Raw genomic sequence first — 27,591 nt, 5'->3', positions numbered from 1 at the left:
GAATACTAATTCTTAATTATCTAGAGAATGTCTAAAAACTGTGTGAGTCTTAGGCTCATATTCTGATAGCACCTGAGAGTTCTGGAATTGAAGAGGGCTTTTGCAGTAAGCACTAAGAGTCATTTTGTATCTTTTGTTTCCTTTGACTAAAGCACTCATCATCAAGTAATCAACTGATTTTGATGTTTTTAATACTTTTCCTCATTCTCAGACATCTAGGGCAATATATTGCCAGAACTGTACTATTGAAGTACTTCCAGCATTTCACCTAACTTCAATAGCTGTCCGAACTTATACTCTGCTGGCATCATCTTTAAGAATTAAAGAGTCACTTTCTTGCCATGTTGAAATATTAGAGTAGAATTTCTGTGGAAGTGACCCTGAGTTCTCAAAGGCTATGGCAGTTGTTATTAATTTCAAATTAACTGTTATTCATTTATTAGACCTGAGTTATTAAACCTGTTTCTTATTTGGGAGCTAAAAAATACAAGTTATTTTTGCCAAAGTTGTCAAAAATAATTGACTGTTTCTATTTGAAGTATAAAGCCTGCTATCAAGTCTCCTGGAGATAGTTATTCTTTAACATCAAATATTTTTAGGATTTTGAAGGTCACAGATTTCAGGTTTGAGGATTTATTTTAAAAATGAAGTTATTTTCGAGGTGAAGGGCTTTCAATAAACAAGAGGTTATTTTTTTGTTTGTTTCCTCAAACCATTTTAAGTTGTTTTGGAAGAGAGTCTAACAACAACAACGACTGGATGATGTTTATTTCTGACATCTCTTAGACCAGCGTTTCTTAAAACTTTTTCTATTCATGACCCCTTTTTGCCTGAGAAATTTTTATGTGACCCCAGATATATAGGCATATGAAATATTTGCTGATAAAAAAAGCATAATTTTGTGACCCCTCAATTCAGATATGAGACCTCATATAGGGTCATGGCCCACAGTTTAAGAAGCTGTATCTTACTGATTTTTCTTATCCATCAAGATAATTGTATAAATATATGTGTGTATGTATGTGTGTGTGTATATTATTTAACATATATTGGATTACTTGTTATTTAGGGGATGAGATGGGGAGAAGAGGATGAAAATTTGGAACACAAGGTTTTGCAAGGGTCAATGTTGAAAAATTATCCATGCATATATTTTGAAAATAAAAAGCTTTAATAAAAAAACATATAAAAAAATAAATGTACATGTATAACCTAAAAAAAATACTCCAAAAAAATGTATCATGCACTTTTGAAGTGGAGAACAGATAGTTAAACATTTACAAGCATACTCTTTTGTATGACTCAGGTTTATAGGTGAACCATGATGTTTTGCTTAATTCTGCTTTTGCCTTATATTGAGTAATGATGATATTAAGATTATTCTTGCTTTTGCCTATTATTAAACAAATGTGTTTAAGAGTTTAAAAAAAAGTTGAATCTTAGACCATATAATTTTTAAAAATTATGTTAATTGATACATGTTATCTGTTAATATGAAACAAAGCAAAAAACAAATGTTAGATCAAAAGAGAGGGGCTAATGTCCTTACCTTGAAAGAATTGTTGATGGATTCATTTTCATTACTATTACAAATTTGTTGTCTATATACTTTACACCTAAGTAAGAGAAACAACAAAGTTTTCCTGATGATTGAGCCAGATGTAGATAAAGGATGGTACAGACTTCTGCCTAGACCTCTTCCCTGCTAGCTCTTGTTGAACTGAATTGAGAATACACAGAAGAGATGCTCATGTAATAAAAATAATAATAGCATTTATATAGTGCTAGCTGAGGAATATTCTTCACCAAGATTCTTGACCTTTTTTTTTTGGTGATTCTTTAGTTCTTGTCTTGCTCTTTAGACACGAAACTTCTATATGGTCTAGAAACCAAATGCATTTCCAATTCATTTGTTCCTCCAACAACCCTATGAGGTGGATGCTCTTATTCTCATTTTGATGATGAGAAAACTAAGTTAAGTGGCTTGCCGGGTGTTGCACAGCTGGGGAAAGTATAAGGAAGATTCAAATTTTGTTCCTCGTGACTCCAAGTTAAATAATCAGTGGTGTAATTTAGATAATATGCCTTTGAGCATTTGAGGGTTAATATTATTTTTTCTATATTTTAATAAGCATTTATTAAACATCTGTAATGTTCCATACACTGTGCTCATTAGTACTATAGAGGCAAAGAAAAAAATTAAATAGAAGTCACCTCAAAGAACTTAAATTCAATTGGGGCAATCAACAAGTATATAGAAAATTAAACTCAAAATATCTGCAAAGGAATATTTGGGTAGTTTACCAGAATAACTGGGTGGGGTGAATATAGGTGATGTTTGTGATATTTAAGTGATAATTAATAAGTGATATTTAAAGCTAAACTTTAAAGGAAACAAGATCTTCTTTAGAGTTGTTCTGGAAATAATGCATTTCAAGTATGGAGGACATAGTCTGTGCAAAGACCCAGAGACAGATAAGAACACTGGAAGAGATGGCATCAATTGCTCATAGAAAAGTTGCCATTGGTAAAGAGACCATCTCTTCATCAGAGATAGGAATAAAAGAGGAGGGAATGGAATATGATATTGAAGAAGTTTTTGAGCTATTGATAAGGAAAGCTCAATGATTGTGCATGTATAACTTCTATTAGATTGCTTGCTGACTTGGAGAGGGGGGTGGAAAGGGAAGGAGAAAGAAAAATTTGGAACTCAAAATCTTACAAAAATGAATATTGAGAAAGAAAGCTCACAGGAAATGGTGTTTATTGTCTTAGTAAAGTATGAGATATTCTCAGCTGAAAGTGAGGGGGATGGGATAGTGTGGGAGGGAAGTTGCAAAGAGATTTGGAATAGCTTTTATAGATAATAGGATGGAAAAATAAGGAAAGGATTGTCTTACTGAGGTGAGCTCAGTTGAATTTAGATAACCTTTGTAGTAAATCTACTCAGCTAAATTTGGTGATTTTCTTTACCTACATTCAGCACCAGATTATGATCAGAGAGGTATGATGGGGTTTGGCAAGATGTGAATACTGACAGGAATGAAGGATGAGAAATCTGAGCACAAAAGACAGTTTAGAATTGAACTTGTTAACTATAGCATCAAAATTATAAAGGGAAGAAAGTGAATGGGGTGATAATCTGGAAGGGTACTAAAGAATAGAAAGATTGGATTTCCTGGTGGAAAACCTATGAACCTATGAAGAATCAAGGATAAGTCCTTGTGAAGTTATGAACTGATTCTAATTGGTGAGGACACTCAGGACTAATTGAGAAGGCCATTAAAGTACAACATATAATTTATTATTTCTCATTTCAGAAGGGATTTTTTTGGTTATCTTTTAAAAATTATTTCCTAACTTGGTTTATAAATGAGATATATTTGTTCAAAAAATGGTCAGTGAAAATCAAGTCAACATTCACTAAGAGTTCACTATGCAATTAGGTACAGGATTGTCATTCATTAAGTATCTGTGTGATACGAATGTTTGTGGCAGCCCTTTTTGTAGTGGCTAGAAACTGGAAACTGAATGGATGTCCATCAGTTGGAGAATGGCTGAATAAATTGTGGTATATGAAAATTATGGAATATTACTGTTCTGTAAGAAATGACCAACAGGATGATTTCAGAAAGGCCTGGAGAGACTTACACGAACTGATGCTAAGTGAAATGAGCAGGGCCAGGAGATCATTATATACTTCAACAACAATACTAGATGATGACCAGTCCTGATGGATCAGGCCATCCTCAGCAACGAGATCAACCAAATCATTTCTAATGGAGCAGTAATGAACTGAACTAGCTATACCCAGAAAAAGAACTCTGGGAGATGACTAAAAACCATTACATTGAATTCCCAGTCCCTATATTTATGCACACCTGCATCTTTGATTTCCTTCACAAGCTAATTGTACAATAATTCAGAGTCTGATTCTTTTTGTACAGCAAAATAATGTTTTGGTCATGTATACTTATTGTGTATCTAAGTTATATTTTAATATATTTAACATCTACTGGTCATCCTGCCATTTAGGGGAGGGGGGGGGTAAGAGGTGAAAAATTGGAACAAGAGGTTTGGCAATTGTTAATGCTGTAAAGTTACCCATGTATATATCCTGTAAATTAAAGGCTATTAAAAAAAAAAAAAAAAAAAAAAGTATCTGTGTGATAAATACTTTACTAATCCTGGGGTTACAAAAACAAAATGGAACAAATCCCTCAAGGAGAGGGCATTCTAGCAGGAAACCACATATATACAATATATACAGAACACAAAACCAAAACTTGGTTGCTATTTTAATTGACTGTCTTTTTTAAAAATTGTGACAATTAAGAATCAATTATTGTAATTTCCCAGCTTTTATCAGACAAAACACAACATTTAAAGTCTCTTGAGCCCCAACATTGTGCTTGCACCAGTCTGCTGATATACCTTCACTATGGTAAAAGCTAGATCTGCATGTCAGTTTAGACAGCTCAAGGCAGATAACTGAACAAATAGCTGAAAGATGGGCTTCTATTGAATGCTGTGTAATTGTAGGAATTAAGCTTGCCTCAGAGGAGAATTAATAAAATGAACTTCCTTCTTGTCTTTGCAGAGTTGGTGTTAAACATATATAATGTTAGATAGCTTATGTGTTTCTTTCTTGAAACAGTTCCTTTTCTCTTTTTAAAATCTTTGTCAGAACTGATGACTCAGTGATTAAAGGAGAGGTATATTTGGAAATTAGGGTTGCAGATAAATGCAATCAAAACAAAATTTTTTTAAGAGTACGCTAATTGAGATGTTACTGGAAAGCACTTTCCTGGAGTAAAATGTAATGTTCATTATTACTTCTTAAATATTGCTGTACTTTAGGAACTAAAGGAATTGTGGGGATATATGTATATATTATTATTATTGAAGGGGAGGTGAATATTAGCAGAATTTGATTTTTGTTTCTTTGGACAATATAAGTAATTTTCTTCTCTTTTTTCTTACCTTCATAGGTGAAAAGACCCTAAAGACTCCTCAAAATGTAAGCGTTGAGATTATAGATCATAATTTTATCCTGAAATGGAACTGGGACAATGAGCCTACAAGCGATGTTACTTTTTCAGCATATTACCAAAAGTATGTATGTATTTTATTTTCTGATATGCTAGAATTATTTGAATATTTTACATGAGCAAAGTGGACATGCTATATTTTAATTTTATTATTAGAATATTTTCCCTATTCTACAATTTAAAAAAATTTTTGCACATATTGCTTATGTGTCATCTTGTTCAAAACAAGATCCTTAGAAAAATCATTTTTTAGAGTTAGGTATAAAGGAATAAAGCGTGGATTCAATTTAGGTGGGAACTCTCAAGCCTTTCTATCCATCTCCTACCCACAACCTTATCTCCATGAATTGATCTAGATATGCCAGCTCCACTATCAGCAATTAGGTTTTGCACCAAGTTGTCTACAAATACTAATGATTCCCTCTGGCAGACCTTGCAGATATATGTGGAGGCAACTGGATGGAGATTATTCAGAAATAGGTCTCAGTCACCTGGATAATTCTCTTTTTAATTGAGAAATTTCAACTTTCCTTCAATAGTTATGCACATTTATGAATTATGTTATGAATTTAACAAAACATCATCATCAATAAGACCACATAAATTAAAATTTTAAACAAGAATGACAATTAAAACAAACTAAATCCCAAGCAAAGCCAATAATAAGCAAAATTATTTTTAAGACCACTAAAAACCTATAGACAGGAAAATAAAACAGCTGCTCAAGAAATAGTGAAGAATAATTTTTATGTACAACTGTATCTTTCTGATTTGTTTCTCTTTATTTTGGTTTGGACCTCTCATAGCATCAATGTGTAAAGCACCAAATAGAAAATGTCTTCTACCAATGAGGGGATTTTGGAACTTAAAGCACTAAAATAATTGCCTGGAGGGTTTGAGAGGTTCTGATTGATTCAAAAGAAAGGCTATCAAGATTTTAATTCCTGACATGGGTAGGCCCAGTGTAGTCAGTCAACAAGCTTTTCTTAAACAATGAGTATGTGCCAATACTGGGAATACAAAGAAAGGCAAAACATGGATCCTGCTCTTAGGGAACCCACATTCCAAAAGGAGAGACAACATAGAAATAAATAGGTATATTCAATATATATACAGAGTAGATGGAAGGTAACCTGAAAGAAAGAAAGATTCCTGTAGAAGGTGACAATATTTTTTAATTATGCTATCTCGCCACTTTTCTTCTAGCTGACCCCTCAGATTAGTTTTATTTATTATTATTTTATTAAATTCCCAATGACTCTTGGGCATCTGTTCAGATATCTACTGATTCAATTATTAATTATCTAAATTTAAATTATTATGGATTTGTTCTGTCACTCCTTACTTTCTTTCTGACTCCTTCAGCCTCCAATGGTTGTTTGGTCAAAGCTGACTACTTATAGAAAGGAACAAAAAATATCTTAGGATAGAAAAGATATCAGAGAAAAGTTAGTCCAAACACCTCATTTTAGAGATGAGAAAGCTGAAATCCAGGGAGGTAACGCCTCTTAGAAACGTATCATGAGAAAAGCAAGTAGTTTGGTCAAATAAGAAACACAGATAAGAAACGTAGCATTGATATAGACAAAATATTAAAAGTTCTAAAGAAATATATCCTCAGCTCTTATCTCTCTCTTGAATATAGTTTCAATTTTCCAGCAACCTATTAGAAATTTTCACCCAATTATTCTGCTTTATACAAAACTAAAATAACTAAATTAAAATTAAAATATTCAAAATTATAACTTCCAAAACAAAATTCATTATCTTTCCCCCAAACCCTTCTCTCTTCCTCTTAACTTACCTATTTCTATCAAGAACATATTAAGTGAATATATATTTTTTAACATGTTTAACATATATTGGATTATTTGCCACGTGGGGAAAGAGGATGGGAAGAAAGGGAGGAAAATTGGAACACAAGGTTTTGCAAGGATTAATGTTGAGACATTATTCATGCATATGCTTTGAAAATAAAAAGCTTTAATAAAAAATTAAGAATTTAAAAAAGAAAAAAGAAAAAAAAAAAAAAGAACATATTAAGTGTCCTCCCAGTCAACCCACATGGACAGTCTAGAAATCATCTTATTTCTGTGATAGCAGCTTTGTCCTGCACAGATACCTCATAAATGGAGCCTTTGAAACAAGGAGATAGGAAGAAAAATTTGTGGAATAAGTTTAAAGAACATAATTGTTTTTCCTTCTTATCTAAAATGTTCTGTTACAGCTCTTTTAGGAGCTAAGTTCTAAAGAACTTAAGAATAGAAAACAAGTTACAAAAAGGCTGCAAGGGTTGCTAAAGAACAGCTGTGCATATTAAAATTAGGGTATTAGTAAGGTAAGGGAAGGGGAAGTAGACCCAAAAAATCAGAAAAAAAAAAAACCCAGTATTTCTTTAATCTTTTTTTCATAATTGATTATGGAGGAATCGCTACATTTAGATTCTAAGCTGCATGAGGAAGTAGAAGTAATATTCAAAAAGAAAAAGAGAATATTTATCAAATTAACTATCTGCAGAACAAATCTGATCTGGAGACAGCCAAAAAACTGATACCTATCTGTCCATCATCAAATCTAAATACAAAGAGAATTATCTATACACCAATTAAAAGCATGTTTGATAAGAATATTAATGAACAACAGTCAGGCTTTCACAAGCTGTATTGTACAATAAGACATTGTTGTCCTGAAAAATACAGAGAATACAAGATCTCATTGTGCCAATTTGATTTTAAAATAGCATTTGATTCAGAAAGAAAAATATGACCTTAAAATCTATCAGAAGAAGGTCCCTTCAATATGCATTAAAATTACTCAAGATCCTTTAAGAGAGCAACGAAAATAATCATTAAGCACTATGTAGATACTAGATATTATTATTATAATATAAATATCAAGCAAGACATCAAATAAGGAGAGTATGTTGGTGTAAAGTGTTTGCTACAGTGATAGGGAAGATCTGATGAAGAATCCAAATTAAAAGGAGATTCCCTATGGATGATGAGGTCCTTCAGATGCTCCTGTTTGTGAATGACATATTACTGATTGTATCAAATCCCACAACATTGTGGAGCTTTCTGGAGATATATAATCCCTTGAAATTTTGCCCCAACTATCCACATTAGAAAAATCAAGTATTTAAAGATTGTCTTTTGCTTAGTTTGGAGACATGCACTTAGATGGATAGAGCAACAGTGGTTGGAGTATAGACTTGTATTATTGTGATATTGAACAGTATGTCTTAAATTTGAATAGATATGGTTTTGTCATTTTTGAGGTTATACCCTATTTTTTCATCCTTTTTTGACTATCAATATTCACTATCATGCTTATATATACAATATGACAGCATGCAATCATATTCTTTTTTAGCTGTGTATATTTAAACTTTAATAACTTTAAACTATCCTAAATAGACTCGGGCTATGTGAATACATATGTGTGTGTATATATGTTGTATTTGTGGATATGTATATATACATGCAAGTCAGTCCCATTTTCCAACTCATCAGACTTAACTGAGTAATTTCTCCTATCCATTGAACATGGACTTCTCAGTGCCTTTTTGTTGTTTTAATAATACTTTCTTTTCCTAAATTGAGTAATATTTTGTAATTGTCATTCTCCTTTATCTGATATTCTGGAATATACTATTAAAGCTCTTAAATTATTTCTGTCTCTACTAATGATGTTTCTAACAAAGAAATATATCATTGTCATTAATTTTCTTGGTTGCTCTTGTTGTTATTTTTGAGTTGTTCAATTGAATCTGACTCTTAATGAACCATAGCACTCTAGGCTGTCCTTCTGTCCTTCACTATCACTTGAAGTTTGTCCACGTTTATATTTATTGTTTCTATGATATTATCTGTCCGTCTCATCCCTTGCCATCTTCCCCTTTTATTTAACTTAAGTCTTTCCCAATATCAAGATCTTTTCCAATGAGTCCTACTTTATTATGTGGTCCAAATATTTCAGCTTCAGCTTCAATATTTGACATTCTAGTGAATAGACTGAATTAATTTTTTTTAAGTTTTAACTGATTTGACTTCCTTGCTGTTCAAGGAATTCTCAAAAGTCTTCTCTAGCTTCACAATTCAAAAGCATTGATTCTGTGGTGCTCGGCTTTTCTTATAGTCCAACTCTTAGAACCATATATTATTATTGGAAAAAGCTTAATTTTGATTATTTGAACCTTTGTCAGCAAGGTGATTTTTGCTTTTTAGTATGCTGTCCATATTTCCTTCCAAGGAGCAGATGTCTAATTTCATAGCTGCAGTCATATAAAATGAGAAAATTATTTAGTAATATGAACATTCTTTGGCATTGCCTTTCTTTAGGACTAGGACATAAACTGATATTTTCCAGTCTAAGCCAACATTGGCCACTGTTGAGTTTTCCAAATTTATCAGGCATACACCATTTTGACTACACCATCTTTCAGGATTTTAAACAGCTAAGCTGGAATTCAGTCCCTTCTACTAGCCTTTTTGTAAGCAGTGCTTCCTACTTGATTTCATTCTCCTGGATGTCTGGCTTTAAATCGCTTACCACAATATATTGGTGATGAGTAATGTTAGGATCTTTCTTCTATGGTTCTTTTGTATATTTTTGTCTCCTCTTTATAACCTCTATACTTCTGCTAAGTCTATATCATTTTTATCTTTCATCATGCCCATTTTTGCATGAAATGGAATATCTCTAATATTTTTTAAAGAGGTCTTTTGTCTTTCCCATTCTATTGTTTTCTTCTATTTCTTTCCTCACTTAAGATAGCCTTTTATCTGCATTCAGAGGTATTTTTCTTTCCTTTTCTCCTTTCCCTTTCCCTTTACTTCTTTCTTCAGCTATTTATAGAGTTTCATCAGATAGGATTTTGTTTTCTTGGGGTTTTTTGTAATGTTTTTTGTAACTGTTTCCTATTATGTGTGTGTGTATTTTACTTTTCTAAACACATGCAAAGATAGTTTTCAACATTTACTGTCATAAAACCTTAAATTTTTCTCCCTCTTTCTTCCTCTTCCTCCCCAAGACAGCAAGCAATCTGATAGTTAAACATGTGCAATTCTTCTGAACATTTTTCCACATTCATCATGCTGCACAAGAAAAATCAGATCAAAAAGGAGAAAAAAAAAACAAGCAAACAAACAGCAAAAGGCGAAAATACTATGCTTTGATCTACATTCATTCTCCATAGTCTCTCTGCATGTGCATGGCACTTCCCATCACAAGTCTATTAGAATTGCCTTGAATCAGTGTATTTTTGAAAAGAGCCAAGTCCAGCTCAGTTGATCATCATATAATCTTGTCGTTACTATGTACAGTATTCTCTTGGTTCTGCTCATTTCACTCAGCATCAGTTCATGCAAGTCTTTCCAGGCTTTCCTGAAATCAGCCCGCTCCTCATTTCTTATAGAATAATAATATTCTATTACCTTCATACACCATATCATATTCAGTCATTCTTCAACTGATGGTCACCCATTCAATTTTAACTTCCTTGCCACTACAAAAAGGGCTATTACCTGCACAATATTGTGAACCTCTGTCTATAATTCTTCAGTTACTCTGTCATATCTAATCTCTTAAATCTATTCATCACTTATACTTTATATTCATAAAGAATGTTATTTAGGTCATACTTATATGGCTTGATTGTTTTTCCTATTTTCTTCAATTTAAGTCTGAATTTTGCAATAAGAAGCTCATGATCTGAACCACAGTCAACTCCCTATCTTGTGTAGAGCTTCTCCACCTTTTGCTTCAAAGTATATAATCAGTATGATTATTAATATTGTCTATCTGGTGATATTAATATAGTCACCTTTTGCATTGAAAAAGTGTTTGCTGTGACTACTGATTTATCTTGACAAATTTCTGTTAGTCTCTGCCCTGCTTCCTTTTGCACTCCAATGCCAAACTTGTCTGATTTCCTACTTTAGCATTCTAATTCCCTATGATGAATGTGACTTTGGAAGGGGAGGAGAGTATTATTTCTAGAATATGTTGTAGGTCTTTGCAGACCTTTTCAGCAATAGAGGTTGGAGTATAGACTTTTATTACTGTGATATTGAACAGTATATCTTGAATTTGAACAGATATCATTTTGTCATTTTTGAGTATTGATTCAAAGTGGCTGCCCCATTTCCTTTAAGTGGTTCTTGCCCACAGTGTATATATGATGATCGCCTGAATTAAATTCACCCATTCTTAACTATTTGAGTTTTACTATACCCAACATGTCATAGTTTAATCTTTTCATTTCCTGTTTGACCACATCCAGCTTACGTTGATTCATGGTCTTGGTTACTAGAAATGATATAATTTTTAAAAATTTGTTTGCACATATGATGTGTCATTGAAAATTTTTAGTGCTAAATTATGTTTACCGCTTATCTTCTAGATCTTTGTGTACATCATATGCAGTAATTTTTTTTTTTGTAGTGAGCAGTATTTATCTAATACAAATACCTGACTTTCTTGCAAATTATCTCAAAGGTAATTTTTTTTTTAAATTTCTATGACAATCTGTTGTCTTATTTTTATTTATAGATAGCAACACAGATAGTTCATAGAAATTATTACTGAAGTAACATTAGTGTACTAGAGCTTTCTTAATTTTAATGAATAGATATACTTAATTGACACTTATTTTTGTTTTTTTTTTACTTTAAAGATTAGAGTCTGGTAAGATGAACAATTGGATCAAATTGATTGGATGTCAAAATATCATTGGCACTAAATACAACTTTACTTTAACTAATTTAAATATATTTGAAAAAATTAGAGAACATATAAGATCTGAAAAAGGACAAGAAACATCATCATGGAATGTTATCCAGTTTGCACCATTTCAGATAGGTAAGGAGCCAGTTCCAAGTTACATTGTGTGTAATTTTTTATTAAAAAGTATTGTCATGCTTGGCTCTTTTCAAAAATGAAGTGATTCAAGGTAATTCCAATAGACTTGTAATGGAAAGAACCATTTGCATCCAGAGAGAGAATTGTGGAGACTGAAGGTGGATCAAAGAATAGTATTTTCAGGTTTGGTGTTTTTGTTGTTGTTTGTTTGCTTGGGTTTTTTTCTTTCACCTTTTGATCTGATATTTCTTGTGTAGCATGACAAATATGGAAATATGTTTAAAAGAATTGCACATTTAGCCTATATTGGATAGATTGCTGTCTACGGGAGGTGGTAGAAGGGAGAGAGGGAGAAAAATTTGGAACACAAGGTTTTGCAAAGGTGAACATTGAAAACTATCTTTGTATGTTTTGGAAAAATAAAGTTATTTTTAAAAGTATTGTTATGCTATTGATATGTATATGAAATTAATTGGTCATTTATCTCCTTCCAAAATTTGGTAGTAACATGGTAATTCCTAATTAAAATTGTTTTTGTAAAGCTTTGTTCTGCTATGGTATAATTATTCTGATAGGAAATACTTGAGTATGAAATAGAACATGTCTTTTGAAAAAATGTCTGAGGGCTTATGAACACTTTATTATCTCAGAAACCATAGGGGAAGCAATTACATCTCAAGGAAACTTCTTTTAAGTGACTTCCGCTACTATTAAGATGTCATTAATTAAAAATCGTGAGTTTTTAAAAAGGTCATTTTATTGAAGAAAGTTTTTAGAAAATAACTAGCTTACTTATATTCATCTGTCTTTCTATTTATTCATTATAGCTAAGACACATGAATATTCATTAAGTCAGAGTATTGAGTAAGACTTTTGTGGAATGTTTATCATCACTCTTTACTCCCACATCATCTTCCTTAACATTAGATGCAAAATTCTTTCAGGTTTATCCAATACTAAGAGTGAGGTTCTGGCATTGATGCTGCAGTCCTGGGATTCTAGAGGTGCCATTTTCAGTTTTCTGGGATGATTACATGAAGCTCTCATCTGTAGTTTTTGGTATTTTTATTTCTAAATATCTCTCTTATGTTGCTTTTACTAGAAAATAGTTTATTCCTGGAGCTGAATTCTAAATTACTTTCGAAAGCCCCAGAGTATGTCTGGAAACTTAGTCTAAATCCCTTATACTCTCTGCTATTGGCGTCTCTGAACTAGGTGGTACTTTCCAAAAATATAGCTACATAAATACCCAGAGCCCTACTACTTCATTATGAACAACTCTAAAATAGTGATTTTACCATAGGTCCCATTTTTAATCTTTCTCATTAATTATTAGTCATGTTGATAAAATTATTGATTTAATATAGGTAATTATGTAAATGTATATACAATACTATATATGCAAATTTGCTTTTGCCTTTCCAGCACAAATTGGTCCTCCAGAAGTACAATTAGAAGCTGAAGATCCATCAATAAAAATAAACATCTCTCTTCCAGGAACAGCAAATAGTAGTGTGTGGGCTACTGATATCTCAAATTTTACATGCAGTTTAATTATTTGGAAAAACTCTTCAGGTGTAGAAGTAAGTAATAGTTGGGTTTCTAAAAGTTTGATGTGAGAGTACAGTTGATTTTTGAGAAGAAAAAGAAATAGAAAAACGTGAAAAATTAGATTCCAAAAGTGGATTTTTAAAAGAATAAATTTCTCTCATTGCAGAAAATCCGTCATAATGTTTTTTCCAGAGATAAAATTAATAATCTTTCACCAGAAACCACTTATTGTTTAAAAGTTCAAGCAAGATTACCTATACTGAAAAAAATTGGTTCCTACAATCCAATATTTTGTATAAATATTACAGGTAAGAAAGAAATATTCTTTTAGATCAGCTAGGAGATATTTATGTATTTAAACAAAACAAGATCACTAGATAATAACAGTATTTACATAATTTTTAAAATTCTGGATTTGAGATTTTATCTAACGGTAATTTACTGCTTCTTGTCAAAAAAAAAAAACAGGCTTTTTTTTTTGAGAAGACAAAAATTTTTCCCTTAAAGACATATACATAGAAAAAAGATTGTTTTTTTATCTTTTCCCAGTCCACAAAAAGAAGATATCTTTATGAAAGATAAAACCTTTCATAAAATGTCATCTTAAAAGTATTTTAGTCTGTCAATAAAAAGTTATAACTATGAAAAAAAATGTTTTAGTATTGTTGGGTTATGATATTTTGATAATGATGCTTAAGCAGTATATCTTGCTAAATAGTCAATGTGAACTAGAGTTGTTAGCACTACTTGTCATTTTTCTAGAATGGAAATTTAACTTTTTTGCATATTATTTGACTTTCTAGCTAAACATAAATTACCTCGTCCAGAAAATGTAGAAGTTGATCCTATAAATAACTATATTCTTAAATGGAACTATCCATATGAAAACATGAAGTTTCAAGTTCAGTATCTCCTGTAAGTTTGACAAGCCTGTTCTATTCAATTCTCTTGTCTCTGTGTTATGTTCTTCTTGCTAATACTTTATTTTCTAGCTGAAGTCTTGATATATACAATTTGGTTGATTTACTTGTTACTATCCCGATCTGGACTGACATCATTCACTAAGTCATGTCTTTTTTTTCTTTTAAAACTTTTAAATTTTGATTCTTTCATGAAATTCTTTTAAACTGTTATAATTATTACACTATTATTTGAAGCCATTGTCCTTCCCATTTTCCTAAGTTGGAGGAAACCAAGCTCAAATGTGAACTCAAGTAAAATATGTGCTGACTGAGCAGCAACAAAAGACACTGGGGAAAGAACTGGATGAAGAGAGAGGAGTAACTTATCCATTAAAAGGAAGGGGAAGAGGAAAGAGAATGATGTGAATCAAAGAAAAGAAGAGTTAGTAAAGTTCTGGAATGGTGAATCAAAAAAAGGGAAGTAAGAAAAAGAGGAATCAAGATGGAAGAGAAGCCATCACTCCCAAGCTCTATTTGTGATTCTTCAAAGTTAGATAGTTTGAAAACAGATACACAGGAAAAAAATATAACTTCACATGTATTAAAGTATAATCACACAAACTGATTTGAAAGTTGGCGCTTGTGGTTGTTCTGGCATGTCCTTTTAAGCTTTACCCTTAATATACTTAATAATAGAGCCATTGAAGAGAAAGATGTTTCTGAGGATTTGGTCATGCAATGATTGGGAAACAGAAATACAAAAAATAAAAATACAAAAAATAGTATATTAATTTTGAAAATATATAATTTAATCTCCAAGGCGAGTAATTTATGTGGTAAATGGTGACTATATAGATCTTGGTATGCTGAAGTGGTCAGAAGATGCCTGTAGAGGAAGTGGAATTTGAGGTTTGAGACACTTTGGTAAACTTTGAGACAAAACAATGAGAAGGCCAGATTGATTGGACAGAGTATTTTTGTTGAGTAATGAAAGAGAAGTTTTGAGATGTAGGATGGCTCCAGATTATGCAAAAACTTGAATGCTTTATAGACGAATTTCAACTTATCATTTTCACATTGAGAGATTTTTGAACAGGCATAATAAAACAGGCATAATAAAATCTTTATTTTAGAAGAATTAAAGTATGTGCAGCAACATGTAGGATGAATACGTTTGGAAGAAACTGAAAGGCAGAGATCATTTAGGGAACTAGTGTGAAATTAGGAGAGTCTAAATTGAGTGATGAGATGATATTGAAATTCAGAAGAAAAGGACAAATAACATTTCCAAGGAAGCAGTTATAGAACTCCATAAACAATTATAGCTAAAGGATTAGGGAAAAGGACAAATCATATATTATTAAGGTCTTGAAGCTAGATAAATGAATAATAATTTTATAAACCAAGGAAGCTATCTTAGTAGGACAGATGAGTTCATGAGAAAGTTTTCATTAAGCATGGTAGGAATATAGCTAGAGTGAAATATGGCTGGATGTCTGAGGCTAAATAAACATAGATAGCTCTCCCCAAACAAAACAGTGTTCTCCCTGGCAGGAATTTAATTCCACCAATTATGGTCTCTGAAGGTTTGGTTCAGTAGGAAGGCATAAATGGAACAGAACTATCGAAAAGTATGTTTTGAGGCAAGGGACTCTGTTCAGTCAAAGGAGCACAAGTCCTGGGCAAAAGATTTAAAAGTTAATAGCTTACCTTTTTCAGGCCAAAATTTTTGGAGGTCTCTTGAAGGTTGTGTAGCAGAAGTAGAACAGCACTTTAAGAAGATGGCAGGGGACAAGTATAGATGAGGGCCTGGGACCATCTGAGAAATAAAAGACAAGATCAAATTGAATTTGAGGGGATCAGGAAAGATGGAAAAAATATGGACCCAAATACTTGTGATTAGTTGGGAGAGGCTAAAGATGTAGATTAAAATCCTCAGCATGGCAGAGACAACTGAAACTGATAGGATCAAATCATAGAGAAAGAATTTAGAGAGAGTAGGATAGAGGAGTGAGGGATTGAGTCTTGAGGTCCATGATTAATAAAGAAGTAGAAAGGAAAGATAATATAGAAGTTAAAAGAACAGTCAAAGGTGTGATCAAGGTAAGAGGTAGAAAAGTAGCGATGAGTAGAAATTACTGATTTTTCCCCTAATAAAAGGGCAATACCCAGAACCATCTAAAATTAGAATGGCTGGGGTATCAGTCAGCAAAAAGTTAAACACTTAGTATGTATTAGATACTGGCAAAAAGATAGAAAAAGAAAACTAAAATAGTCCCTACCCTCTAAAAGCTTACTTTCCAACAAGGAGGAAAACCTATAAACACATTGGTCTATATGATTGGTAGAAAGTAGGTTAAAAAGTAACCATAGATTGTAGCATAAGCTGCTAGAAACATCAGGAGAGACTTTTTGTAAAAAGTAGTGTTTGAACAAGGTGTTGAAGGAAGAAGGAATTTTAAGAAGTATAGGTGAAGAACATTAAGTTGGAGAGCATTCTCAGCATGGGGGACAACCAAAGCAAAGGCATGAAGATGAGAGATGAAAGAGCATTGTGTGTGAGGAACAGCAAGTAAGCCAGTGTAGCTGACCTATAAAGTTCATAGAGGGGAGGGAATAAAGCATAAGAACAGTAGGAAGATAAAAAGGGAATCAGAATGGTTTGGGCTTTAAAGTGCAGGGGAATTGTTTGGTCCTAGAGATAGTACAGAACTACTTGCATTTATTGAGTTAAAGGGTAATGTAGTAAAATCTGTAGTTTAGGAATACCACTAGGAGCAGGGGAGGATGAATTAGAGTAGAGGAAGACTTGGGTCTGGGACCTCATTTAGGAAGCTATTGCAGTAGTTTAAGTAAAAGACAATGAAAGCTTAAAAGAGAATTAAGTCTGTGAATTAAAAGAAGCAAATATATACTAGAGATGTTGTGGAGATAGAAATAACATTGGGCAACAATCAGCTATGTGGAATGAATGAGTGTGATAAGCCAAGTACAGCAATGAAGTTATAAGTCTAGAAGGATGCTAGTGCCCCTCACAATAATAAGGAAGTTTTAAAGAGGGAAAGTTTTGGGGAAATGATAATGGATCTCTTTGGGATATGTTGAATTTGAGGTATCTTTGTGACATCCAGTTCAAAATGTTTAGTGCCTAGAACTAGTCCCCAGAAGAGAGACTGGAGCTGAAAAATTAGGGCCTCTCAAAAGTTTTAAAGCATTTTAAAACTTTAATAAATTTAGAAGTATAAATGCTTTAAACTTACAAAAGTATCATTGAAAGTTTATTTAAATTTCTTTTATATTTTTCCAGTTAAATGAATTATGAATAATAAAATTTTAATGTTAAGAAGACAAGGCATATCTCCTAACGCCTAAGACAGTGGTGTGTACACAGTAGGCACATAACTATTTAAAATTTGGAGAGGAGAATTTTTCAAGGACTAAATGGTCAACACTTTAAAAATTTTGAGAAACTGAAAATAAGACAGGGATATCTTATCAAAGACATTTAAAAATCTGATTTATGGATTCTTATGGATACTTATGTATCCAAGTATCTTATGGATACTTATATTAATAAATGGTAAAAATAAAATGATACAAGTAAAATTATTTCTAAACTTTATAAAGGTCTAATATGTTAAATTCTGATACTGTTAAATTTTTTAAAAGTAAATTCAATTTTGTTTCATAGTGGTTATTTTAAAAGAATTTCAACTGACTACTCAGATAAATGGAAAAATGTATCTGCTTGTGAAAATATCAGAAGTAGATATTGTAACTTATCAAAAGTAATCACCAAAGATGGAATTTATTACCTACGTGTACAAGCTTTGAATGGAACTATCACATCTCTTTGGTCTGCTGAAAAAAAATTTGATACTAGAACAAAAAGTAAGTAGATTAATGTTAAATTTTCCATTACTGGTGTGAGTATTATTAAATTTTATTTGTTTTCTAATCATATTTTGTTTCTCCCCATAAAATATATCTAGTCAGAATAGGTCCTCCAAGCATAGAAGTGAAACCCAATGAGGATTCATTCTTTGTCTACATTACTGTTCCAGGAGAATCTGAAAAAAAACCATTGAGTCAGGATTATTCACTAATTTATGAAGTTACTTACTGGGAAAATGATTCAAATATTGAGGTAAAAACATGAATACTATTTCCTAATGTAAGAGGTTATGAAGTTCATTTTAACACTAGATTAACTATGAGCTAGGAAAATCAACCAACTAGGATTTAACTTATTTAATCATAGTAGAGAAAATGGTACCATAGATAGTATGGGACATAAATTAATCTGTTTTTTACCATATTGTTTTTCCGCTATGAAATAGGAATCAGAAAAGCAGACTCTGAAGATGCTGATAAGTAGGAATAGTAAATTTGGGTTTTACCTCCTGTTGCAAGTCTCAGCAAATTTAAATGCTGTAGTAACTTTATCCTCTGAATTCAATCATCATCCATTGTTCAATAGTATACATCTTTCTCTTTAGAATTTGTCAGCTTTCAGTAAACTATGTTTGAAAAAAGAAACATTAATCCAAAATGCTAAAAGATGATGAATTTCAAAACTAGATATCACTAAGTTTACATAAATTTATTATTTTTTTGGCAGGAACAAATTTAACTTCTAACCTTAGTAGTTGTATGCAAACTATGCATTTTGCATTCTTTGAGTACTTAGCACCTAATGCAAAGGCAGATAGACCAGAAGTAAATAATAATAAAGTACTTTATATATTTGATCTTCACAACAATCCTATAAGGTAGGCTGTATAAACTATAATCAGTTCCAGTTTACAGGAAAGGAAACAGCCTTCAAAGAGGTTAAGTGATTTGTTCAAAGCCATTGAACTCATTAGTGATAAAGTATTTGGAAACTAGTTCTTCTGATTCCAACCTGAAGGCTAAATAGCAATCAATTTGGAATTAAATATTTGACATAAATTATCCACAAAAGGCATATTTCACATCAACATAATTGAGAGTTGACTACTATGCTGAAATGTTTATACAAACTTTTATTTTCTTTACAGCACAAAATGAAGGGAAAACAGAAATTACTTAAAGTTTCTAATTTGAAGTCCCTGGTTGTGTATTGTTTCAAAGCCAGAGCACTTCTTGATGATGATAGCAACAAAAGCACTCAATTTGGCAATGTTGTATGCAGTAAAATAACACCAGGTCAGTGGAGACTTTGTGCGTGTATCTGTGTTGCAAATGAACTCAATAAAAATTATTTTACTTAAATATACAAAAGGACCCACAGTCTCATAGAACAAAAACAATTTTAGATTATTGATAAGTGTTTAAAAAAATGTTCCTTTTTCTCCTTCAAATATACAATACCAGGTGAACTAATATTAAGCATAAGTCTTGTAGGTAGTTTTTCATGATATATTTATGAATTTGCTTAAATACAGTGTTTAGCCATTTTTTTTCTGTCATTTAATAGGTATGAAAGAGTCCTTCAGATGCTTTATGAATGTTATCTTGGGTTTTAACCTCCATATTATTTCTCTTTTTTTCTTTTTTTAAGTCATTTTTATTTTGTGTTCCATTCCAGACTTTTTCTCTCCCACTTTCCCCACTCCCATCCATGGAAAAAGCAAAAAGAATAAAACCAGTTACAAATATGTATAGTTAAGCAAAACAAATTTCCATGTGGGTCATGTCCGAAAAAAAAAAGCTTCAGTCTGTGCTCTGAGTTGAGCCACTCTCTATCTGGCAGGGTATAATGTGTTTCATCATGATCCTGTGGAGCTGTGGTTGGCTATATTATTTCTACCAATATCTACATATTTTTGCTTTCCCCCTTTAAGTCCTTAGTATCTGACTTAACCCTATGCTTTTTTAAAATCTCTTGCATGATTGTTTCTTAATGTAATTATTAATATTTCTTAGTCTCATTTTGTTGCCTGGAGCAGTAATTGTATTTGCTTTTTAAAGAACTGTTTCCTTAATTCTGTAATCTCTATAGATATAAGTTAGAGATCAGTATACTTTTTTGACTGAGAATATAATAAGAGGTCATAATAAGATCTTTCTGAGAAATCATGTTAATTTTTAGGATGTGGAATAAAATATGATTCTCTGAGAAGAAAATATATATTGTCTACTTATAGAAAACTAATTTAAAAAACATAGTGGAGTTGTTTAACAGTGATAATAGCTTATGAAATAAGTTTGTTAAATAACAGCTACTTTTCCATAAGGTTTTCTATAGTTTTTTTTTAAAATTCTTTTGCATGTTTTCTATATAAAATAAACTATTCAAGCAGAACCTGAATTTGAATGGACTTAACCAAGAATTTCTTTGACAAAATCAACAAAATCACTTTTGCTTAATACTGTCAATGAAGGATGTCCATTACTTCCTAAATTAACACTCTTCCCCTTTGATTAGTGCTCATTTTTAGGAACTTTCATCCTTACTTCGAGCCTCGAGCTTTCTCTCTGCAAATTGCACTCATTGCTTCTAGCTCTATCCTAAGGAGTTAAGAATAAGCCTAATCCCTCTTCTATGTGACATCTCTTCAAATATTTGAAGATAGATATATCCTGATTCCCCACCCTTGCCAGTTGTTCTCTTCTCCAAGTTAAAGTTTCGAGTAATTAAACCTTTATAGTATGGTCTTTAATCAACAAGTTTCAACTTAACCAATGTCTAACCTAGAATGTGATACTTAAAACTAAATACTATAGATATGCTCTGACTAGGACAGATTTTTGTGGAAATCTTTCTGAATACTAGGAACATATTAGTACAACTTCAAGTAGCATTAAATTTTTGGTTATCTTGTCATAACATTGACTCAAATTGAGCTTTCAGTCTACTAAAATCCCATGATCTTTTTCATAAAAATTATTACCTAGCCATTCTACCTCATCCTAACTTAAGATGATTTCTAAATTTTACATTTCTATTTAATTGCTATTGTAGCCTTTGTTAAAGAAGGCATGGTGTTTGACATTTAAGAGGTGATAGTCTCAGGCAAACCACATCTAAAGTATTTTTCTTACATGGTGCCATATTTCAGGGAAGATATTGGTAAACTAGAGAGTAAATAGGGAAAGGTATTCAGGATGGTGAAGGGGCTGAAGGTAACACTGTATAAAGATTGGTTCAAAGACCTAAGGCTCTTTGGCTAGAGAAGAGAAGATTTTCAAAGAAAGGGATTATATTTGTTTTCAAGTCTTTCAAACATTTGTCACATGGAAGAGGGATTTGACATGTTTTTCTTGACTTCATAGCATAAAACTAGGATCAATGTGTAGAAGACAGAAAGAGGCAGAGTTGCACTTAATGTAGAGCTATCTAGGCAAGCTTAGGATCTTTCAGGTCTTTAAGGACTAACTGGATCATTACTTATGTTATTGTGTGTATATTTGTTTAGGTATGGGTTGGACTTGAGGGCCTCCAAGAATCCCATCTAACTCTTAAATTCTATATTTGCATACTTGTCTTCTTGTTAGACTTGTCTCATCATTTTAACCTTTCTTGATCTTTTTGGATCCTAATTTTGTCATTTATCATGCTTGCTATCTCCTTCACATATGCAAATTTGTCAGGCATATCTTATATGCTTTAATCCAAGTCAACGATCAGAATGTTGAACAGCACAAGACAGCTCTCTGGAGTGTTTCATAGAATCTCTCCTTCTAAGCTAACATGAGCCCATTAATGACAACTATACATGTGAAATCCATCCAGTTCCAAAACCATCAAACTATATTGTTACTCTAACACATATCTCAGCATCTTGACCATAACAGCAGCATGAGACAAATAGTCAAAGGTATTAACCCTTGAACTTGGGTTCCAGCTATAGACTCCTTCTGATAATGGTCATTCGTTACTAGATTACTTGCATCTTGTCCATCAGTCTTCCATATGAAGATTTACATGAATTTAATTCCACATTAATTGAAATTAACTCCACATTAAATAAACATTTAACATAGCTCCTTAAGTTTTTCTTTTTTGCTTTCAAATAAATATATGACTTCATCACTGTGGGAAATTTTGGTTAGGAATTTTTATCAATACATATCAGGACCTGTTCCACAATTAATAGTCCTATAGAGTTTCCTAGAGCACTGTCTTTTAGTGATTTTTATAAGATCAAAAAACTAGTATATGGCAGAGGAAAGATATGATCGTTCTAACATGAAGGCTCTATAGGATACCAAGATACCTCTCCTCCTTAAGTCTTAAAGCAAGTCCTCTTTAAATCTTAAAATGAGTCTGTGCTTCTTACCCTCTGCCCTCCCCTCCCCCCCCCCAAAAAAAATTTAGAATTACTGTGTCTTCAGCATTCCCCTAATCTACTACCCTGGTTACTAAGTCAATTAAAAATATTAGTTTAGTATGCTTTCTTGTTGAAGAAGTAATTAAAGACTACTCTCTTTCTTTTAGAATTTATTGCTATGTTTTGCTTTGACAGTAAGGCATTGTGCTAAATACAGGGGATACCAAAAAAAAAAAAAAAGCAAAAATGTTAGGATAAAGCTAGAAGCAATGAGTGTAAATTGCACAGAGAAAGCTCAGGGCTTGAAGTAAGGATAAAAGTTCCTAAAAATGAGCACTATCCAAGTGGAAAATACTAATTTAGGTAGTAATGAAGAGCCCACATTGGAAGTTAAGAGGTGAGATGACTACTTATTGGTGATTTATAGAGGAAGTTCTTGGTCAAGTCCCTGCCCTCAAGGAGCTCACAGTCTTATAGGGGAGGCAATATGCAAACAACCATCTGCAAATAAAAATGCATATCAACAGAATTACCAAAATTTAAGAGGAATTAGGAAGATTTTTTTATAGCTTGTGGGATTTTAGTTGGGATTTAAAAGAAACCAGAGAAGCCAAGAAGCAGAGATGAAGAGGGGGAAAAGCATTCCGTTGAGGGGGATAGCCAATTAAAAATGTTCAGAATTAGGAGATAGAGTGTTTTATTTGAGGAATAGCAAGGAGGCCAGAATTATTTGATCTAAGAGTTCTTGAAGCAGGGTGGTAAGGTGTAAGAAGACTGGAAAGATAGGGTAGAACTGGTTATGATGGGCCTTGAATGTCAAAGTTCTTAAAGGTAGCACTGAAGTTTATTGGGGAGGGGAGAGGAAGAAGGGGTAAGGGATGATGTGATCAAATCTTTGCTTTAGATGAATGATTTTTATTATTGAGTGGAGGATGGATTAGTGTGGGGAGAGACTGGCAAGCAGACCTACCAGCAGACTATTACCATAGTCAAGTATGAGAAGGCTCTACACCAGAGTGGGTTGCCTGCCGTACCAGAGAATAAAAAAGAATATACTCAAGAGATGTTGCAAAAGTGCAATTGGCAGCCCTTGACAACAGATGGATATGGGAAGTAAAAATTAGTGAGAAGTCGAGGATAACATTTAGATTGTGAGCCTGGGGGGTTGGCAGTATGTTGCTGCCTTTGACAGCAATAGAGAAGTATAGAAGAAAAAAGAGTTTAGGGGGAAAGATAATGAGTTCAGTTTTGGAAACATTGAGTTAAAGATGTTTATGGGATATCTAGTTCAAGATGTCCAACAGGCAGTTGTAGATGTAAGACTGGAGTTAAAGTTGGATAAGTAGATTAGAGAATCATTTGCATGGAATTTGGGAACTGATGGGACTACCAAGTAAAATAGTATATAGAGAAAAGAAAAGATAGTCCAGCGCAGAGTCCTGTGGGACATTTACAATTAATAGGCATGACTTGGATGAAGATCCAGCAAAGGAAATAGAGAAGAAACAATCACATAGAAAGAGAACCAAGAAAGACCAGGTATGGAAAACTTGAGAGAAGAAAATATTGAGAAGACAGTGATCAACAATGTCAGAGGTTATAGAGAGGATAAAAAGAAAGATGTTTTATATTTTCACATATTTAACATGTTAAATGTTAAATCTACTACCTGCCATCTAGGGAGAGGAAAATTTGGAACAGAAGGTTTTTCAAGGTTCACTGTTGAAAAATTACCCATGTATATGTCTTGTAAATAAAAAGCTATAATAAATAAATTTTAAAAGAAGAAGAAGAAAGATGTTTGAGAAAAGGCCATTGGATTTTGCAATTAAAGATCGTTGTTAGATTTAGAGGAAGCAGTTTCAGTGGAACAACAAAGTCAAAATCTAAATGGTAAAGAGTTTAAATGAGAACAAGAAGAAAGTAGTGGAGCATCCAGCTAAAGAACTTCTAAACTCAATGAGATATTTTACATTTTCTTCTATGTTTTCATTTTTTTTTTTTTTTTTTTTTTTGTGTGTGTGTGTGTGTGTGTGTGACTGATTCTTGATATCTTATTTACTTCCATTTGTCCGGTTCTAATTTTTAGTAAATTTTTTTTGAAGGCTTTTTTTTAACCTCCTTTTGCATTTGGCCAATTGAACTTTTAAAGGAGTTGTTTTGTTCATTGGATTTTTTTTTCCATTTCACCTATTCAGTTTTTTAAGTTGTTTTCTTTTTTCATTTCACCAATTCTCTTTTTCAAGGAGTGATTTTCTTTTTACATTTCGCCAAATCTTTTTTTAAGAAATGGTTTTCTTCAAGTATATATATTTTTTCCCATTTCACCAAATGTAATTTTTTTTTGGCTGAGACAGTTGGGGTTAAGTGACTTACCCAAGTCACACAGCTAGGAAGTGTTAAGTGTCTGAGGTCAGATTTGAACTCTGGTCCTCCTGACTTTAGGGCAGGTGCTCTTATCCACTGCACCACCTAGCTGCCCCACCAAATGTATTTTTTAAGGAGTTGTTTTCTTCAGACAATTTCAATTTCCTTTTCCAAACTCGCCTGCAAAGCATTCATTTCTTTTCCCCATTTTTCTTCTAACTCTCTAAGATCCTTTTTGAATTCTTCCAAAAGAGCCTTTTGGGTTGGAACCCAGTTCATATACCTTTTTGAGACGTCATCTGGAGATGTTTTGCTGTTAGTGTCCTTGGGATTTGAGGTCTGTTCTTCCCTGTCTCTATAAAAGCTACCTATGGTCAGAGCTTTTTTTCTTTTTTGTTTATTTTTTAAGGTTGAGGTCTGTTCCTAGGGCACAGAGGAGATTGTTCAAAAGTTCCTCTACACTATGACTGATGTTTTACACTGCCCTGAGGCTGGGGCTGCTGCAGGTTTGCTCCCCAGGCTGGGTGGACTTGGCCAAGTTTCACCTGTTAATGCTGCAATTCAGGAGCTCACTATTTGCTTCTGTAGGTGGTCTCACAGATTGTCTGGTGATCCATTGGCTTCTAAACCAGGACAGAATAGGTAATACTGCTGTATTTTGGCTAAGAGCTTTCCAGTAGATTCCCCAGGAAGGGCCTCCCTGTGTTGAGCTTCTCTCTCTTCACCCCCAAACCCTCCATTCAGAGGCTTGATCATCTAGTATTGATTCTAAGGGAAGCCAGGAAGAGCTCAGGCAAAGTCCTATTTACTCTCTGCTATCTTGGCTCCACCCCCCAACTGATGAACTCAAAATGAAGATCAAAGCATTCTGTTTCCATTTTATTTTTTTTTTCCTTTTGATCTATTTCTTCTTTCACAGCTGTGACTAATGAGGAAATGTGTTTTAAAGTGTGTGTATATATATATGTGTGTGTGTGTGTGTATCTCTATATATGTAAATATACACCTATAACAAATTGCTTACCATTTTAAAAGAGGGAAAGGGAGGAAGGGAAAGAGAAAATTTTGGAACTCAAAATCTTATAATAATGAGTGCTAAAAATTGTCTTCACATATAATTGGGAAAAAATCCTGTAAAAGAAAGATTATAGAATTACCTGTTACAAGCAGCCTTTTGAAGAAGTTTAGCCACAAAGGGCAGAAGAAATATGGGATGAGAGTTAGCAGAAGTGGATGAATCAGGTGAAGATTTTGTGAGGATAGAGGAAATAGAAGTGTATTTTGTAGGCAGTGTGGAAAGAACAGGAATAGGTTGAAAATAAGTGAAAGAATGGAGATAATAGAGGGGCCAATCTGTTGAGGGAAACAAGATGGATTGGGATCACTTGAACATGTAGAAAGGTTTGCCATGAATAGGAGTAGCCTCTTCTTTATGTGAGACAGGGATGAAAGGGGCAGAAGTTAGTGGTATAAGTCATTTGCATGCTGCAAGACTAGGAGAAGGGGAGAATAGGATCATATGGTAAATGGCCTCAGTATTAGACAGTGTTCTCAGCTGAGAGGGTAAGGAAAAGTGGGAGCCATGGGAGGCTTGGGAAAGAATGAAAAATCTATCTATATCTTTTACCCAAGCATATCTCTTTATCTCTAAAGATAAATTATCACTGAGGTAGAAAGACTACTTTCCTTTTGCTTTGTAGCCTGATACTGAAAGTGACTATTTAATTGACCAGAATTTTATTGATTTCCCATGTTGACCCTATTTATTTTGTTTTGTTCATTCACTGTTTATATTATTGTTCCTTTTTTTTTGCTCCAATTTTTCATTCTGTATTACATCAGATGTCTTCATCTATGTGTCTGATTTCTTCATATTCAACATTTCTTATGGCACAGTAATTTTCCATTATATCCATATGCCATAATTTTTCAACTATTCCCAAATTTTGAGATACATACCTTGCTTTTTCAAGTCATCAATAAGTATTATTATGCAGATACCATGTGCCAGTTAATGTGCTAAATGCAAAAGTATGCAAAAAAAAAAAAAATCTTGCTTTCAAGGAGCTCATAGCCTAAAAGTGAAAACAACACACCATATATATAATCTGGATACATATGGGATAAATTAAAGCCAACTTGGCAGGGAACAGAAACTGATCATGGCTTCTTGAAGAAGGTGGGATTTTAGCAGAGACTTGAAGGAAGCCAGAAAGCAGAAGGTAAGGATGGATAGAATCTTGAATGACAGCCAGTGAAAATGCACAGTTTAAGGAAATAAGAGTGTCACTGAGTCATACAAAACATGGAGAGCGGTAAGAAGACTGGAAAACATAGAAAAGGGTCAGGTTATGAAGAATTTTAAAGGCCAAATGGAAGGTTTTAAATTTGATCCTAGAAGATTAAATACATAATAATACATAAAAATAGGGAACTAGTGGAGTTTATTGAAAGTGGGGTGAGGTGATAGACCTCACTTTATGAAGATCACTTTGAGAGCCGAGTGCAGTTTGAACTAGGAGAGGCAAGAAAACCTACCAGCATGCTACTGCAATAGTTCAGACATGAGATGATAAGTACCAGGGTAGTTCTCATTTCGGA

General features: G+C 32.9%; 1 protein-coding gene across 1 annotated transcript in view; it reads left to right on the top strand.

The window, feature by feature from the left end:
• The window catches only part of IFNAR1 (interferon alpha and beta receptor subunit 1), a 45,749-nt gene that overhangs the window by 10,276 nt on the left and 7,882 nt on the right, over nucleotides 1-27,591 (top strand). The window contains 8 exon segments of the mRNA XM_012546777.3: nucleotides 4,992-5,115; nucleotides 11,728-11,912; nucleotides 13,338-13,495; nucleotides 13,630-13,771; nucleotides 14,267-14,378; nucleotides 18,057-18,256; nucleotides 18,358-18,512; nucleotides 19,408-19,555. Coding sequence (XP_012402231.2) covers nucleotides 4,992-5,115; nucleotides 11,728-11,912; nucleotides 13,338-13,495; nucleotides 13,630-13,771; nucleotides 14,267-14,378; nucleotides 18,057-18,256; nucleotides 18,358-18,512; nucleotides 19,408-19,555 — 1,224 coding nt within the window.

This window comes from Sarcophilus harrisii, chromosome 3, assembly GCF_902635505.1.
Source record: "Sarcophilus harrisii chromosome 3, mSarHar1.11, whole genome shotgun sequence".
Lineage (NCBI taxonomy): Eukaryota > Metazoa > Chordata > Mammalia > Dasyuromorphia > Dasyuridae > Sarcophilus > Sarcophilus harrisii.
Note: the sequence above shows the minus strand (reverse complement) of the source record. Positions and strands in the feature narration are given on the sequence as shown.